At 39.3% G+C, this 19712-nt stretch overlaps 1 protein-coding gene across 7 annotated transcripts in view; it reads right to left on the bottom strand.

Moving 5' to 3' along the window:
• Agfg1 (ArfGAP with FG repeats 1) overlaps positions 1-19712 on the bottom strand; it is a 72118-nt gene that overhangs the window by 6841 nt on the left and 45565 nt on the right. For 4 of the 7 annotated variants that reach the window (XM_008825851.3, XM_008825854.3, XM_008825855.3 and 1 more), the window contains exons 6-10: positions 10797-10916; positions 8225-8434; positions 7237-7417; positions 3829-3905; positions 3532-3624 (exon numbers count right to left, since the gene is read on the bottom strand). In XM_008825851.3, the coding sequence (XP_008824073.1) occupies positions 3532-3624; positions 3829-3905; positions 7237-7417; positions 8225-8434; positions 10797-10916 (681 nt within the window). The remainder of the gene's footprint in view (positions 1-3531; positions 3625-3828; positions 3906-7236; positions 7418-8224; positions 8435-10796; positions 10917-19712) is intronic. The other 3 variants (XM_008825856.3, XM_008825857.3, XM_008825852.3) reach the window with 2 other exon arrangements.

Genomic DNA, 19712 nt, shown 5'->3' with positions numbered 1-19712 from the left:
AGGAAGAAATGGAGGAAAGAAGGAAGAAAGGAGAGGAGGGAGGGGAGGAAGGGAGGGAGGGAGGGAGGGGGGGAGGGAGGAAAGAAGGAAGGAGGAAGGAGGGAGGGAGAAAGAAGAAGGAAGGAAGGAGGAAGAAGGAAGGAAGGAAGGAAGGAGGAAGGAAGGAAGGAAGGAAGGAAGGAAGGAAGGAAGGAAGGAGGAGGAAGGAAGGAGGAAGGAGGAAGGAAGGAAGGAGGAGGAAGGAAGGAGGAAGGAGGAAGGAAGGAAGACCCACTAACTGTGATAACAGAACCACCTCAGAGGCCTAGGTGAAAAGAAAATACTAAGTATGATTGATCAAGTACACAGCAAAAAGCAAACACAGGGTGACTTGCAGCATTTGAATTCAAACAACCTTGCCAAAGAGAGAATATGGCTCACTCTGCATCAACAAGCACAGCATCAAGGCTCGGAGGCAGGTAGCACAATCCCAGACAAGGTAAGGTTAGGGTTTCTGTTCTTCAGTTATTAAATAGGGCTATGTCATCTATGAACCCAACAACACCTTGTAGAGAAGTAAAACACAGCAAATATCAGTGCGTCTCCATTCACATCTTTTTTTGCCTTTTTGAGAACTTCAAACTGGCCTCGATCTTAGAGATCTGCCTGTCTTTGCCTCTCGAGTGTTAGGATTAAAGGTGTGGGCTACTCACCTGGCAACATCTTTATCCCATACATTACAATAATGAAATACAAAATGTTCTCAGAATTTCTAAATTCAAACGCGAGTTTGGCTGACTGCACACAAAATATACCAACTTCTTCCGAGATTCAGTTCAGACATTTATTTGATGACAGGTGCAAAGATTCAATGAGGCAATGTACAAAAGCCTGTTAGAATCTTTTTACAAATTCATCCTACTAAGTCAAAACAGTAAGCTAAGAAGCTGAAATTTACATATACCTCATCTATTTTAAAATCAAAAACCTAAGGCAGTCATTAGGTGTACCTCAGTAACAGTGACTGACCAAAGAAAGTTCGAAATTAAAACTAGTACTGTTCAGAATTGCTGAACTAAACTTTCTGTACATTTAAAAATATTAGTTTCGTGTGTGTGTGTGTGTGTGTGTGTGTGTGTGGTACATGAACATACATGCATGTGTCAAGGAGGCCAGAGGACAACTTCAAGGAGTCAGTTTTCTCCTACCATGAAGGATGGGGTGATCAAACTCAGGTAATCAGGGCTTGACAGCAAGCATTTTTACCCACTGAGTCACCTCAAAGCCCCCAAACAAATCATTAAAAACAATAATTATATCTGATATGAAGTTCAAATATTTATTAAATAGTTATTATGTTAGATGCCAATAAATTATGAATAAAGGCATTTATGTAAAATAGAAATAATAGTTATTAAAATTCCTGGTACCACAATTCTTAACTTTTGTTTCTTTAGAAAGGTTTTCCCTATTGTTGCCCAGACTAGCCTCCAAGTCATGACTCTTCTGCCTCAGCCTTTCAGAGTTAGGCACACAGGCTTGCACGACCATGCATGCTCCACGGTCACCAATGTTGGTCTTGCCAGTGATAAAACATTCACGTTACTATTATACACTCTCCGAGTTTCATATCAACATTGTCCGTAGCTGGAGCTAAAGCTGCAGTTCTAAGATCACTGAGCCACTGCATTAGTCACTTTTCTGTTGCTGTGATAGGAACAATCATCAAAGCAGTCTATGAAGGGAGAGTTTATCTGAGCTTACAGTTCCAGGGGAATTACAGTCCATCTTGGTGGGGAGGCATGGTGGCTGAAGTGGCTGGAGCAGAAGTGGAAGCTAGGCTCTACATCTTCCAGCAGGCACAGGGAGCAAGAGAGTGACTAGGGATTCGGCAAGGCTTAAGAACTCTCTAAGCCCACCCCAGTGACGTGCTTCCTCCAGGATAGCCACACCTTCTAAGACCTCCCAAAACAGAACCATCATCTGGGGACAAAATGTCCAAATACTTGGAGCCTATGGGGGACATTTTCATTCAAACCACCACAGCTACACACACAAAAACAAAGGTTGGGGCTGGAGAGATGGCCTAGTGCTTAAGAGCACTGAGCGCTCTCACAAAAGACCCAGGTTGGAATTCCAGCACCCACATGGCAGCTAACAACCGTCCATAACTCCAGTTCCAGGGAATCTAACACCCTCTTCTGATTTTCCTGGGCACTGCATAACATGAGTGTACCTACACACACACAAGCATAGCACTCATACACATAAAATAAAACTGAACTAAAAAATAAATCAATACACAAACAAAGCTCACAAACCAGATTAAGGAAGACCTAGACACACCCCACACTCGCCAACATGATGATAGGAGAGCTCGGGGCAGTGAGACAACCATAAGTACAATGAGGAAGACAGGGCTGGCTCAGGGACGAAGAGACGCAAACCATGCGGCTAGAGAGTTCACAAGCAAGTGTCGAAGAGAAAATCCTCAAGTACTAAATCCCAAATGAATCAGGTTCCTACAACTGGGGAGGGCTACAGAAGACGGCTTAGTTGGCAAAGTGCTTGCTTAGCATGCAGGACACCTCATAAAAAATAAAAAATGAAAACTCCTTGAAAAAGACGCACTAGAGAAATTTAATTAGAATTGATGTAACAGGCTATCTCACAGGGGTGGTACTTCTTATGCTTTTAATTTTAATTATTTATTTACTTTTATGTGTATGAGTATCTTGCCTGCATGTATTTATGTACATCCATGTTGTGCAATGCCTGTGGAATCCAGAAGAGGGTGTCAGATCCCCTGGGACTGGAGTTGCAGACAATTATTAACCACCATGTGGGTGCTAGGAACCGGGCAGGTCCTCTGCAAGAGCAGCCTGTGTCCCTAATCACTGAGCCATCTCTTCAGCCCCAGGAGATGTTTTATTAGGACTGAATGACTGACTGCCATTTTGGTACCAGACCACAAATAAGTCAAACTAGTTTTCTTAACTGAGTTCCTGCCCACATATGAGCTTCCCTATCTGAAAAACAAAATCAAAGTCTGACCACGAGGGCAGACAATATAATTCCTTAGGACCTTTGTGGCTGTCAAATTTGAAATTTTTTGTGTGTTTTGAGACAGGGTCTCCTTCTAGTCCCAGTTGGCCTGGAACTCATTATGTAGACCAGGCTGGCCTTAATTTCACAGAGATCCACCTGTCTCTGGCTCCCAAGTGCTGAGATTAAAGGCGTGCGCCACCATGTCTGGCAAATTTCAACATTTTATGAACTTCCAATGGCCTGTCTTTTTGTGAGGCAAGGCCTCCCTATGGCCCCAGTTAGTTTCAAACTCATTATTCTCCTGCCTCAACCTCCCAAGCACTGGGATGATCAGCTAACTCCTCCACGCCCAGCTGGCATCTGTGTTTCTGGACAACTCATCTACCCATTTCTCAGGCACCACCACCATTCAGTAAGAAAAGGCCTCACTCTTTTGGTGTGCTTTACAATAATAAATTCCTTTCCTCCCAAAGCTATGGTTCCTTAGTCTGTCTTTTATCTTACCTGCTGCTCCTCTGGCATTGGTCTGAAATGGATTTGTAGAAGATGCCACAGAAGGACCACCAGCAGCAACGAATGGATTTGTAGAAGGTGTAGCTTGAAAAAAGTATAAAATTTACTGTGAAATCCCAACACATTTTGTATTCAAGATTTAAGATATTTGTTCACTACATTTATGAAGACAGAAATGCGAACCTCTTGATAACAGAACACTGCTCTGCCTTCCAGTATCCCTAGGAAAACACTACATTATATACATATGTGTGTATGTATACATATAAATACATCAGAAGTACATACCCCCAAATGGAGCAGGCACACTTGAAGAAGGTTGTGTCTGTGCAGATGCACCCACAGGCACTGTTCCAAAGACACTGCTGAAAAAAATCCAGTCAACATTCAATAAATAAATAAGGTCAACAAAATATGTAACAGCAACACATAAGCAACAAAATATGAAACAGATAAAGCCAACCACTCCATTTATCGCTACAGTTCTCAAACTGTAAATCTCAAGATGTGTTTGTTCATATTCTGAAACATTATTGAGACTCCAGTGACAGACAGGTACAGATATGTATACCACATTTGTCAATCTGTATCCTACAGTTGTCAAAATTGAGAATTTAAAAATATATACCTTAGATTGGATTTGATCCAAAACCAGAAAAACCTTCCTTGATTTAAAGGTAATAAATCCATTGCACAATAGCATAAATATAATTTTTAAAAACTATTTTCAAAGCAAAAAGAACCAAACTGTTTTATATGTTTATAAATCCATGTAATGGCTATCTTACAGAAGTCAATATATTACCATTTGTTTGAAGTATATGATAAACTTGTGGCCCTACACACGTGAGCAAAAACAAGAGTATTTTAATAGTCTTATCAGAAAACTGTACATACTTTAATATCACACCAAAACAAATGGCTCCTAAAAATTCACTGAAATGTGGACTCTGAGAGACCCCATCAATGAACTTTTTTCACGCCACTAAATTTACTAGCTCTTACACTTTAAATGATTCTCTTACCAATTTGCTATCATGTGTTGGTTATTTAACGAAATTTAGAAGAAAATACTTGTTCAATGAATTGTGACAATCTTCTACATACTGACACATTTTTGCATGCAACATTCAAAGATCCCTTTTATTAATATCCCAAGCCATCTTATCAGAGTACTGGGAAGCTGTCAAGTTCATGGTAGAATGTCTACTTTTCCCACAATTCTAGTATTTGCTTGAAGTCATCAATTTCATGTAAATTTTTTTTTTTTTTTCCGGTCTTTTTGAGACAGGGTCTCCTTGTAGCCCCAGCTGTGCTGGAACTCACTATGTGGACCAGGCTGGCCTTGACCTCCCAGACATCTGCCTGCCTCTGCCTCCCAAGTACTGGGATTAAAGGCGTGCGCCACCATGCCTGGCATATTTTTTTTATTTTACTGGCCTAGAATTTGTTTTGTTAGGCTGACACTGAACGTCTGATCCTTCTGCCTCTGCCTCCAGAGTGCTGGTAGCAAAGGTGAACACCACCATGTCCCATTTATGTGAACTTTGGGACTGAATGCAGGGCTTCGTGCATGCTGGGTAAGTACTCTACCAACTGAGCTACATCCCTAGCCTAAGGAGTATTCTTTAAAGTCATTATCTTAGTATCTTTCTGTGAAGATACCTGAAAGATACTCAAATTCAAACAGCCATAAAATAAGAGACTAGTTCATCCCAAAAGTCAAAACAACTGCACAGGTAATCTCTCAAGAGAACTGAATGCTTTATAATGCACAAAAACTACTTGATGCATGTCTTAAACAAAAAAAAATTTATGAGATAAAGCTGGGTATGATAGCACATGCCTTTAATCTCAGAATCCTAGAGGCAGAGACAGGCAGATTTCTGTGAGATTAAGGCCAGCTGTGACTACAGGGAGACCCCCCCCCCCCCCCAATCTCAAAAGAGAAAAAGAACAAAAAATTAAAAAGATATATCTAAAGGTAAAGATATAATAAAGTTAAAATATGTTGCAGCTTCACCAAAAATATTCCTAAGAAAAACTAATCAACAGTATTTGTAAGGCAAAGCTGGGAATGGTGGCACTGCAACTTAAGAGGCTAAGGCAAGAATCAGAAATTCAAGGCCAGGCCAGGCAACATGAGACCCTGTTTTTTAAAAAAAAAAAAATCAGAAATAGAAGTGTGTGATGGAGAAATATAATGACTACTGGATGACCACAAATAGAGGCTGATGACATTAGCTTAACATCTGCTAGTACCAGCATGATTTTTCTGCCTTTTTTTTAATGTTTATTTTTTTCCTTGTCATACCACCAACACAAGTATTAATTAGTGAAAAATCAAGTAACATTTTGAAATTATTATGAAAAGGGTTCTGACCTCACAGAACCCCTAAAAAGACCTAAGGTACCTCAAACATTCTATAGATTATACTTGCAAACCACTGATATGTCATAACGTAACATCAATAAACCAAAGTTCTAGGAACACATCTCCAGGCTTATGGACACCTTGTTACTATTCATTATTAAAACTCTAATGGAGACAACAGTAATGAAACAAACAAACAAAAAAATCTAAATTTTATTCTTTGGATTCAATCTGTCCTGTGTGGCATACAGAAAATTTATCACCAAGGAGTTCAAGTAGGTAATATTACTATTTCTCTCTAGGACAGTGCCAGAGGGAAATAAACTATACAATAATTATTATTATTAATAAAAATAAAGCAGATACAATTCTCAGTAATGAAAACAAGAGATGACTAAAACAGTGCACATTCTTTTGGTTCTGTCCCCACAAATCTTAAATGAAGAGGTATTAAAAGTCCAATGCTCTTTGGAGTATGACAGCACATGCCTGTAAGACCAGCACTCAGAAGAGAGGCACAGGATTAGCCCAAGGCTGACCTGGATACAGGACCTTATCTTAGAAAACAAGGCTAATGTTTGGACCACCTATTTTTGAGAACTCCTTTCTATCAGATCTGTCTAAACACAGCAGTGCATACTGAATGACAATGAAGAGATAGAAAAGTGATGATACTAAATTTTGGTACAAACAGACCTAAAAACTAAGACTAAAAACATGGTCTCCTTTTCTTGTTTAGTCTTCATGATTAAAAACTGTGCCCTGAGTATGTGATTTGGCTGTTAAACGGATTATCTGTTGAGTACAATCTGTATGTAACCATCCATTAAAAAAAAAAAAAAATACTCCTTCAAGTACATTTTGGCATTCAAGGACGGCAAGGAATAAAACTTCTAAGATCTGATAAAAGAACTATGGCAAATGAACTCACGAATTATATTTTATTTCCAATATTTTACTCAAGTGTATGAGTGTACTGCCCACATGTATGTAAGTGCACCCATGTTGTGCAATGCCCAGGAAGGTCAGAAGAGAGTAACAAATCCCCTAGAACTGGAGTTACGGATGGATGGTTGTTAGCCACCATGTGGGTGCTGGGAATTGTCAAGGGTCCTCTGCAAGAGCAGCCAGTGCTTCCAACCGCTAAGCCATCACTCCAGGCCACAAATTATATTTTAAATAGCAAGTTAAACTCAATTTCTTAAGATTTAAAAACTACTCAATTATTTTTAAATTATATCCCCTAAAGAGTCACTTTCTACATTTCAAACTTGGAAACAATTAAAAGGTCAGCAGAGGGCAGGAATTCTACGGCCCAGTACCTGCTAGCATTGCTTGTGGAGGTGTATGCGTTGCTGGAGGTCGCTGCAGAACTGAAAACGCTGTCCAGCTCTGCCAGGGCTGCATACTTGTCTGAAGATGCACTCGAGTGACTGGGAACTGAAACCACAGAACCGACAGGAGCTTTACCTGTGGCCCCAAAACCACTCCCTTGATCACCTCCTGGGAGGAGAAAAACAAAAAAGTTATACCAGACTTAATGTCATACTGTCAATTTATCAATCCTATTTGCCATGAAACACAGACAAAAAAAAAAACTGACTTGGATCTAGAAAGTTAAATGGATAGCATTCTGCACTCTTAATCTAGTAAGAAAGCCACATATTAGAAAATAATGGATCAAAAATGCCAAAATAGCCAATGACTACTTGTATAGAGAGAGCTCATTTTCTTCAGAGAGATGCTAAGTAGGCTGACAAGGCTCCAGTGGATGGACTCACACTGAGGGACATTTGGGGATACAAACGTGATTTGATAAGCCTTAACATGCATGACAGAATCCATGAAATCCAGTCAGAGGGCTGTGGGGACAGGGATATAGGGGAAGAGGTCTAAGTATGATCAAAATATACTGTATGAAATTTGCAAAAATTCAATAAAAGTAGGAAAAAAAAAAGAAAAAGGCCAAAAATATTAATGAAAATAGTTCAAAATAAACCTGGTAATTGAAACCACAAAGTAACACTTTAGTCAGCTGTGTTAATGAAATGTATTGCCTTTTGCAGCCACAGAACAGTAAAGCATGCTTTTAAAGACAAAATACAATTATTATCAATGACTTTCTTTTGAAAATTCTTGTTTATACACTAATTTGCACGTCTTCAGTTTTATCTTTGCTATTTCAGGTGCAAAGTGCCAAATGAACACACTGTACACAAACTCTCTACAGCTGAGAAAAGTGCAGTCTCCTCGGGTTTTACTATATTTAGCTTAGACCCATCAGTATCTGCTTTGTTTACATGTTGATACCTTGCCCAGCACTGAAGATATTGTCTAAATTAGCAAGTGCCGCGTATTTGTCTGCTGTCTGTAAACCAGCTTTGTTTGTTGAAACTTTACTAACAGTTGATGCTGTCTGATGACTCTGGGAAGTATTGAAGGTTCCAAAATCAGCACTGGAGGATTTAGGGAAGTTATCAAAATGAGCAAAATTAGCATTTACTGATCCAGCACCTCCACCTGTAACAGAATAAACAGGACACATGAAATTTCTAGACATTACCCAATACTTTCTGGTAGATTATTTGATTATTTCTTCCTAAGGTATGTGTTCTATAAGCATTATAGGACATTCTTATATATGATCTTCTAATGATATATTCTGAAAAATCAGTGACTAGTAAATGACAACCATCTACACCTAACTTTTATAAGTTATAAAACTAAATTTTCCAAGGCCCTGACAACACTGATGGCATCTACCCTAGAGTGAACAACCCAACTCATGGGTAAAATGAGTTCATGATATCTGGTTCAAACTGCCAGCTATACAGTAGGAGCATTTACTAGTTCTCCAACAGACTATGAATAAGTTTAAAATTATTTAAAATTATGATTGTCTGGGTGTGGTGGCCCACACTCCCAGCACTCGGGAGGCAGGGTGAGTTCAAGGCCAGTCCATTCTACACAGAGTTTCTGGTCAACTGAGACTATACACAGTGAGAATCTGCAGAGAGAAAGAGAGACAGACAGACAGACAGAGACAGAGACAGAGAGAGAGGATCAAGAATTCTATCAAAGATGACCTTGAGTTTTTGACTTTTTCCCTTGAAGACCACTACTCAATTCTACATAGCAATTTAATGTGTGCTCAACATTGTGACAGTCACAGTAAAATAAATCATACTACATGTATTCCAAAGTAGAACTATTATAGCACATAATAGGAAAATTTTGGCTTCGTAAAGCATAATTTACTCAACAGTCAATATGACATATTGACTAAGAATATAAAACATGCCCTCCATTTGAGAGACCTTCCCAGAGATAAGAAAGACTAAAGCCAGTGCATTTCATTCTATACTTCTGATTCTACACTGAGATATTAGCTCTTTTTTTCCTAACCTGCCAAAATAACATCATACAGATACAGGTAATAGCAAAGTATACAGGTAATTCTTAAAACAGAATGGATGAAAACCTATGCAAAAGACCTGCTTTCATCAATTATTCTTTGACATTCTAAAACAAATACATACTGATAAATCTTTTTTCAAGAATTAAACTCTGGTAGCTTTAATTAAAACTAAGAAAAGCAGACATGGTGACACAAGTATACAGCCCCATCAATTCAGAAGGCTGGGCTAGAAGGGCCTCCAGCTCAAGGTCAGCCTGGGCAACACAGTAAGACTCCATTTTAAAACCTAATTTTTAAGCTGAGCATGGTGGCAAACGCCTTTAATCCCAGCACTTGGGCGGCAGAGGCAGGCCAATCTCTTTGAGATCAAGGCCAGCCTTGCCTATATAGCTAGTTCCAGGCCTGCTGGGGCTACAGGGAGACCCTGTCTCAAACCAAAAAAAAAAACAAAACATTTAAAAAAAATTTTTTTAATCAGTTAAACTAATTGTAAAAGACATGACTGACTACAAGTAGCTGCCAAAGTAAATACTAAATTTATAAATTTATGAAATATTTTATTTCAAATTATTAAACTAATTTTTACTAAAAACTATTCTGTTTTGAACTCTGAGTTTAGTACTAGAGAAGGGAAAGTGTAAATTTATGAAGGTTATCATTAAAAATGACTAATGATCTACACTTGAAAAGAACATGAAATATAACACAAACACATAAATGAATAAAGCAGCCTGATGGACAACAGAATTACTGTGGGCAGCCTGGAGAGGAAGGGCTGAAGTAAATTCACCAAAGCTGCAGCTAGAGGAAAGCACTCTAAATGCTGAACAGGCAGAAATTATGTAAATGATGAAGAGGAAAGGGAGGAAAAGAAAACTGAAAGCAAAGTTTGTAAGACAATACAGACAGAGTTAAAAGCTGAAAGAGAAACAATCAGCAAAAGACCTAAACAAGGGCGCAGTGGATTTCTGCAAACAGTATAGCTCATGGCAGAGCTGTCAATGCCTGAGGACCAATTCCTGCACAGAAAACTATTTCCGGATTTCATTAAAGTGGTCATTAATATTTACTCTTGACTAAATAATGTTTCAATTTTTTTAGGCTTGCTGCATTTAAAATTACTTCCATCTTTATTTCTGTGAAAGCAATCAACTGGCTTCCTTTGTTCTGACACAGTACTCCATGAACCTCAACAGCTCTGAGCACTTTCATACCTCAGTGTGAGGGGAACTGAAGGAAGATTCATGTGCAGGAAGAGGAGAATGGGGGCTGAGATCAGACAGACTACCCAAGAGTTCAGAAAGCAAATGAAGGCATCACAACATAAAGGTTTCAGGTTTCCCCAGAGCATTGTGGAGTAGAACTGTTTTAAAATGAGGTAATTACAGAATTTAATTTTTCAAAAACCACACTTAGTTTTGTTTTTTCAAGTAGACATTAAACACAATGCTGGAGAGGCTCTACCTGTAGTTTGGGGCTGAAAAGGAGACTGACTTGCTGTGGGGAAACCTCCAAAATTACTCGAACCACTAGACTGTCCAAACGCATCAAAGTTTGCAAAATCTGCATTTGCAGAATTCTGAGCTGTAAATGGCAAGGACACATATGTTAATGAATATGAAAACCATACATAAAAAGACATGACAAATGAATTAAAGAATCTTACAAAAAATGCCAATGAAATATAATTTCACTTTAAAGAGAATTCATTTAAAAATCAGATTTTTAAATGCTACCAGTATTTAACCCATTTAATAGTACTTCCTCAACAGTAACCAGAAATTACAAAAAAAAAAAAAAAAACCCTCTTTGTAAAGTGGTAAGTCGATTCTATTCACAATACCCTTTGAACAGCCACAGTATAATACTATTTTTAAGATGAGGTTTTTTTTTTTTTTTTAAAAAAGATCAGTTTTTTGTTTTTTTTTTTTAAGTGACTCTACTAACAAAAGTTAAATCAGAGCACTCAATACATTCGTTACAGCAAGGCAGACAAAAGTTAGTACATTCTAGGAAATCCACTTAAGTCTCTGTGTGTGTTTGTGTGTGTGTGTGTGTGTGTGTGTGTGTGTGTACACGTACACAGGTGTATGTATGCATGTAGGCCAGCGGCTGACTTTGGCTTTCTTCCCCTATTGCTCTCCACCTTACCTTTTGGAGACAGGGTCCCTCACTGAGGCTGAAACTCTCTGTTTCCACTACACTAGCTAACAGTGAGCCACAGGGATTTTTGCCCCCCAGGATTAGGATTACAGGCGCACAACTCTTTGCCCAGATTTGACATGGGTGTCAAAAATCCGAATTCAAGTCTATATGGTTACACAGCAAGCACTTTGCCCAGTGAACCATCTCCCCAGCTCAGAAACCCATTGTTTAAAATAAAAATTTAATTATGTATTTATATATGGGTCTGTGTGTAGGTACCTGCATGTGAATAAAGGTGCTTGCGGAGGTAAGAGGCATCAGACCCCGTAAAGTTACAAGTGGTTGTGAACTGCCCAACATGGGTGCTAGGGGCCAAAGTCCAGTCCTGTGCAAGAACAACATGTGCTCTTAACTACTAAACCATCTCTTGCCCAGATATCCACTTCAAAATGAATCTGAACAGAAACCTAAATGTCTAAATGATACCAAGGTGGTTTAATCACAGTAATAAAATATACTCTGGGTTTTCCTTTTTTACTTGTTTTTAATCTTTAGAAATAGGGTCTCCCTATGTAGCTTGAGCTGTCTTGATCTTCATGACCATCCAGTCTCCCAAGTGCTGGGATCACAGAATGGAACACCACACCTAGTTTTTCAGTTCATCTAAGGTCTATAAATATTTCACACCATGGGCACGTAATAGTGGGGGGGGGTGTATAATAACATAATCATCAAAACACTGAAAACATATTCTTTCAGAAGTCTACTCAGACGATGTTTCCTTTTAAAAACACATTTTCTCTTTCTCAGACACTACACAAAACTGTCTAAATTATGAAACTGCTTATTGCTTATTAACAGAACTACCATACATCTTCTGTACAGTATCTTCTATATACCTTACAATCTTTTGCTGCAACAAAAATCTAATTTCTTTATAGGGAAAAACTTTATTTTCTAAAAATAAAATCATTAGAAATTTAGCTAAAGGTAAATGATAAATTAAAAACTTAATTTCTTTTTTTAAATTTTTAAAATTTATTTATTTTTATTTTTACGTGTACGAGTGTATTGCCTGCATGTGTGAGTGAACGTGTGTCATGCAATGCCCTCAGAGGACAGAAGAGGTCATCAGATCCCCTGGAACTGGAGTTACGGATGGCTGTTAACCACCATGTGGGTGCTGGGATATGAATCCAGGTCTTCTACAAGAACCACCAGTGCTCTTAACCACTGAACCATCTCTCCAGTCCCCTAAATTTATTTTTATTTTATGTGTATGAGTGTTTTGCCTGCATGTGTGTAAGTGCATCCATCATGCAATGACTACAGAGGTCTGAAGAGGGCATTGGATCCCTTGGAACTGGAGTTACTGATGGTTGTTAGCCACCATGTGAGTGCTGGGAACTGAACCTGGGTCCTCTGCAAGAGTAGCCAGTGCTCTTAATCACTGAGCCTTCCCTCTAATTTTGTTAAATTAAAAAAAAAAAAAAAAAAAAAAAAACTCAGAAGAAATATCCACACAACATTAAATAATAATTACAACACAAGTCTGAGTATAGCTACCCCTTAGTATTGCTGAGAATACACTAAGCACAGTTTGGTAAAAAGGGAATTTGCTAAGAATCAGAATACTCGATCCTAACAGTAACTGTATGACTGTTCTGGCTTTCCTGTTTCTTCACCACCAAATGGGAGGATTCACCAGCTTCTATTGGCAACCCATAACTATGATCCTACAACTTCAGAGAGTTCATTAAAGCTTTGAAATGCTGAGGAGAAAAAAAATTCCACTACAGAAGACAAATTAAGTTCTAAGTAAAAATATGAAATTAACTGCAAACTGAACACACAAATCGTGGTGCAGGAAGCTCTCAAACATAAGAGCGGGTTGTACAAAGATAAGCTGTTCTGCTTTTGAACAACCTGGTTGTACATTTGAGAACAAATTAGCAAAAGGCATTCCACTTTTATTAGTCAAGGTCATTTTAAAAATTACATTTAAATATTTTCCCAGTGTTTTCCAATCAGAACCCCAAACATATCAATTAAATACTCATTCAATATGGCAAGACAAGCTTCTGTTTTTATTTCTAGGTACTGAATCTATTTACTGACTTCAACAACTGATGAAAAATGCTTAGGAATCTAATTTTGAACTACTTTGAAAATTAAACACTAATAAATTCAATGATATAAAAATTACTATGTGGGAATGAAGAGAGATAGGCATAGTCTATAAAGTGCTTGCTTTGCAAGCATAAGAATTTGAGTTGAATCCCCAGGATCCACATTAAAGCCAGACGTGGTGGTGCATGCTTATAACCTGAGCACTGTTCAGTTGGAGACAGGCAGATTTCTGGGACTTGCTGGTGGACCAGCCTAGCCTACTTAGTGAGTTCCAAGTCAGACTCTCTGGATGGATGGGTGGATGGATGGATGGATGGATGACGGATGGTGGATGGATGGATGGATGGATGATGGATGGATGGTGGATGGATGGTGGATGGATGGTGGATGGATGGTGGACGGATGGTGGATGGATGGATGGATAGATGGATGGATGATGGATGGATGGTGGATGGATGGCAGATGGCAGATAGATGGCAGATGGATGGTAGATGGATGGTAGATGGATAGATGGATGGATGGATGGCAGATGGATGGATGGTGGATGGACAGATGGACAGATGATGGACAGCGGATGGATGGATGGTGGATGGATGGATGGATGGATGGTTGGTTGGAATGGATGGATGGATGGATGAATGGATGGATGATGGATGGTGGATGGATGGATGGTGGATGGACAGATGGATGGATGATGGATGGTGGATGGATGGATGGTGGATGGATGGATGGATGGATGGATGGATGGATGGTTGGATGGATGGTTAGATGGATGGATGAATGGATGGATGGTGGATGGACAGATGAATGAACGGATGGATGGATGGATAGATGGATGATGGGTGGTGGATGGATGTATGGATGGGTGGGCGGATGGTGGATGGTTGGATGATGGGTGGGTAGATGGTGGATGGATGGTGGATGGATGATGGATGGATGGAGATGGATGGTAGATGGATGGATAGATGGTGGATGGATGGATGGTGGATGGACGGATGAATGGATGGATGGATGGATGGATGGATAGATGGATGGTGGATGGATGTATGGATGAGTGGGTGGATGGTGGATGGTTGGATGATGGGTGGGTGGATGGATGGATGATGGATGGTGATGGATGGATGGTGGATGGATGGTGGATGGATGTATGGATGTATGGATGGATAGATGGATGGGTGGATGGGGGATGGTGGACAGCACCTAAACAAAGACATGGAAGGACATGCACACACAGGAAACCACTATCTGAACCTTTAAGCAAACCTCACAAAGAAATCTAAACTAAACAAATTATGAGGAAAAAAAAAAAGTAAAAATGTCTCTTAAATCATCTTATTTCAAGAAGTACCAAGGAATCAACTTAGTCCTGAATTTAAGACTCCTAAATAAGCCTATGTGGCTGAGAGTGGTCCTTCCTTTTCAATTAGAAACAGATGCTCAGGGGAAAGGAAGATGAGAGATCACAGGTTGCAAACTGGAAGGTTACACCAAATTCATTTAACAATATACTTTGTTTCACCTATTAAGTATTAACATTTCTCATCAATTTTCAACATTTAAAAAAGGGCAGCATTTCACATTAAACATGAGATTTCTTTATCTCCTTAGAGAAAATCCTCAAGCCCACATCTTCACGCAGCAATAAATAAGAGCATGGCCTTTGGAAAGGGCAGAGTCCCACGGGCATTTTATCACTTATCTATGTGCCAAAGTTACAAGGCAGTTGAGTTTGAGATCCACAGTATAAAGTGTGGCAAATATCAACTAACTATAGCTTACTGTTCACAGGTTTTAAGACGCATTTATTAGCACACAAAATATTTATTACATTTTGTAAGTGATCTATGTTCCTAATCTCATGGATGCATCTATGTAACGTGACATCTTCTAAACACAACAATGACCCTACCTACCCAGTATACAACCAGCCTTTTGTACACTCTATTTCAACTACATATGGAAAAATAAAGATATACAGTACCTACAGAGGCTCAAAAGACATTTCAGTTAGCCATAATATAAGCATACATCCAAAATTACCTCAAGGCAGAAATGTCAAGAGAGCATCAACTATACGAGAAAGAAACAGCACCTTCTTACACAGGCATAGGCATGCTACTCTGGTTGGATCAAACCAAAAGCTAAATGAAGCAAAACAAAATAATCAATTTCGATAGGTATCTATAACTAAGTAGGAACTTCAGGCCAGAAGAGGGCTATTCTCAGGGAACTTAATCCCATCTATCCATCCACACAGTTATCCTGACACTCACCTTCCCTACCATTTCCATTATACACGGGGGAGAAAGCCAAGTTAAAGTCTACAACCATTTATCAATCTGGTAAAAACAAGTTTCTTTCTTCTATTTCTCCTTTCACGGTCTACATAATGTCTATTGTTTTTCAAAAAGCATTTTAAAAGAATATTAAAAGTATAATTATCGTATAAATTAGCCTTTGGGCTTGCAATGACACCTCAAGATTTTCTGAATAAAAATGTGACAAAGAAAAGACCAACATGAACTGCAAGTACAGCAGAAACCTAAAGTAAACATGAAAACAAATTTACAAGAATTTGTTATGCTTGAAAATGAAGACTAAACTAGAACACATTCATGAATCCCATGTGCTCCACTGCATGCTGGCTGACTGCCCTGGCAACTTGTTCTCACCCGCATTCTAATGCATGAGGTGAGAACAGAGAACAAGATACCTGCCTGGTCAAAGGGGGACCTTGGATTCTAGGTTACCTAAAGGGGAAGGGGAAATAGGCTGTTCCAATTTGGGATACTTTGGTAAGCTAATGCCAGCAAGCAAACCTGTCATGTATCTCAACAACTGAAGCCTTCAGATTCCTCACCCTCTTCAGTGTCTCTCCTGAAAAGGAGTTATCCATCATGTCAGAGTCCCTTAAAAAGGAAACTCATGCCGGGCTCTAGGGAGGCAGAGGCAGGTAGATCTCTGTGAGTTCAAGTCCAGCCTGGTCCACATAGTGAGTTCCAGGGCCGCTGGGGCTACAGGGAGACCCTGTCTCAAAAAGACCAAAAAAAAAAAAAAAAAAAGCAAGTTCATACATCAAACATTCAAAACTTGCACCATAATTTCTTGCTGAAGCATGTCCTTAGAAAATACCTTCATTAATATGTAAAATAAGTTCTCTTAATACTTAATAGAAAGATAAAAGCAGGACGTGGTAGCACGCACCTTTAATCCCAGCACTCAAGAGGCAGAGGCAGGAGATTTCTGTGAGATCGAAGCCAGCCTGGTCTCCATAGTGAGTTCCAGACCAGCTGGGGCTACAGGAAAGCCCTGTCTCAAAAGAAAAAGAAAAAAAAAAAAAAAAAAAAAAAAGATGAGCCAGACGGTGGTACAGGCCTTTAATTCCAGCACTGAGGAAGCAGAGGCAGGAGATCTCTGGTCTGCATAGCAAGTTTCAGGCCAGCCTGGTCTACGTAGCAAGTTTCAGGCCAGTCAGGGCTATATAGTGAGACCTTGTCTCAAAAAATAACATCAACAACAAAAAAACCTAATAGAAAAAACACGGCTAGAGGCAATCGTCCTGCCTCAGGCCCTGAGTGCCAGGGCTACCGCTGTGCTGCCGCGAATACCTGCTCTTCACCACGCTGGACGGCAGCCTGAGCTTCCTCAAACCAGTGCTGTCCTGTTGGCCTCAACCCCTTTCCTTTCCAAAACTCTTTCGAGAGAGTTCATAGAAAAGAAAATGGAGAGGAGAGGAGGGGAGGAGGAAAGGAGGAGGCGGGAAGGAGAGAGGAATAGGTGGTTACACAGCAGCTTTTCTATGATTTCAAATGATCCTAAACAATCCATTCTGGGAAATACATAAATAAGATATACTTTACACCATTATTACTTAACAAGCTAGCTCATCAAACTGAAAAAAGTAACTATTATCACAACTTCATAGGTGAATTAAAATAAGACAAGATCTAAAAATGCCAGCAGACTTCTGCTGTTTCTGAAATTATGAAATACAAGTCTTCGAAAAATGCAGTAGAGTTTTTCCCTTTTTAAAAAAGTATTTTATTATGCTTATTTTATGTGTATTGCCTGCATGTATGTAAGTGCTCCTGTGTCATGCAATGCCCATGGAGGACAGAAGAGTGCATCAAATCCCCAGGAACTGGAGGTATGGATGGTTGTTAGCCACCATGTGGGTGCTGGGAATTGAACCAGGGTCCTCTGCAAGATCAGCCAGTGCTCTTAATTGCAGAGCCATCTCTCCAGCCCTGAGTTTTTCTTATCTATTACTAAAGTTATGGAAATCAGTCAACATCTTATACACACGTGAAAATGAAGCAGTTTCAAATTGTCAAAACTAAAAAAATGACTAAATCAATTCCTAATGAATTCAATTATTTAAATAATAAGATGGACATACTTTCTATGGTATACACAGCAACACTTTAGTGGCATCCAAAATAGCCCATATTTATTGTCAATATAACGTTTCCAGTATCCACAATGCTAAATTCAGAATTATCATCATTTTGCATACTGGCCCCAAGCATTATGCATGAACATAGTAAAAGAGAACAATTTAAAATTGTGTCTTTTAAGTTCTAAGTAGTAAGTCCCCTGCCACCCCTCCCCAACACAAGGAACCACCTCACTTAGCAACCCCACTCCTGCCAACATACACACAAATCTGCAACTGACCTGAGTCTCTGGATCCAACTACCTACTTACAAGCAGGATGCAGGAAAGAACTTAGAGGACCACATTACGGCATTCAGCAAATTCAGAACACTACAGACTCCACAAGACAAATAACTACTTTCTCTAACACATGACAAAGAGAGAGAGAGATGGAGGAACAACCTATAGATGAAGAGACCTCACCAACATACTTGTCAACTGCAAAGGATGTATCTTTTTGGAAACTGGAGCCCAACAAACCATATACATGATGCACACTATAAATACAAACACAAATTTGAACTGGAGCAAAATCTGAATACTAATTATTACCATTATTTAGAATGGTAACACTACTACATTATTTAACAAAGAAAAGTCTAGGGATCGAGAAGATGGCTCAGTCAGTGAAGGGATTACTGAACAAGCCTGAGAACCTACGTTCAGATCCCAAGCACTCATGTGAAAAGCTGGGTCCAGTGACATGTCTGTAGCCCATGTGCTTGGGGGAGGGATGTAGAGGCTAAGGATAGCAGCATCCCTGGAGCCTGCTGACAGGCCAGCCTAGCTGCAGGTTCAAACAATGAAGTTGAGGGCAACAGAAGACATTTGATGTTGACCTCCACCTTTCACATACACATGTACCAGGGAGGGAGGGAGGGAGGGAGGGAGAGAGAGAATTTTTGCTACAGACATAAAATATTTAAGAATTAATATGTGTAAAATCTGTTTCAAAATCAGAGAGTGAAATGATCTGATCACTGAAACAGCACTGCCAAAGTGATTATCTGTCAGGCTATCCATTTACACTTGGGCGTCTGCGATTTTTTGTAATAAAAAGGTAAGCTACACACATATCGGTGTCTTCTCCCAGGCCAAGATGTCTTGGTAGATCAATGGGATTGCTGCCAAGCCTGCCCACCTAAGCTTGCTCCCCTGGATCCACAAGGTAGAAGACCGAACTGACCCTGAAAGTTGTCTTTTGACCTCCACACATCCACTAAAGAGTGCATGTGCCCCCCACAATAAACAAACACAAACAAATAAATCAATGTAAGATTTTTTTTTAATTCTTTTTTTTTTTAATTTTAATTAAAAGAAGCATTTCATTACAACAGCATTAACCTATTCAATAACATTTTTCTGAGCTAGGGTACATCTCTTTCAAAATTGGCTGTACATTTCTAGGTTTACAGATGAATTATTACCCTTATATAATCTTTTACTCATTATAAACTCTATAAGACATAAAATTAAATGAGGTTCCAACGTTTAAAAAAGATCTCCACTGCATTGTAAAAACACACAGTTTCATACAGAAAAATTCATTCCAAGCCTATTGACATTGAGACGTTTTCACATACATTTCTAATCTCTATACACATGACTATCACCGGTCACAGTCGCCCACCTTCTGAGCTCCTCGGCATCTGAGCATGAATACAAACT

The sequence above is a fragment of the Nannospalax galili genome, unplaced genomic scaffold (genome assembly GCF_000622305.1).
Source record: "Nannospalax galili isolate Female #2095 unplaced genomic scaffold, S.galili_v1.0 scaffold127, whole genome shotgun sequence".
Taxonomy (NCBI): Eukaryota; Metazoa; Chordata; class Mammalia; order Rodentia; family Spalacidae; genus Nannospalax; species Nannospalax galili.
This window is presented reverse-complemented; position numbering and strand designations above follow the sequence as displayed.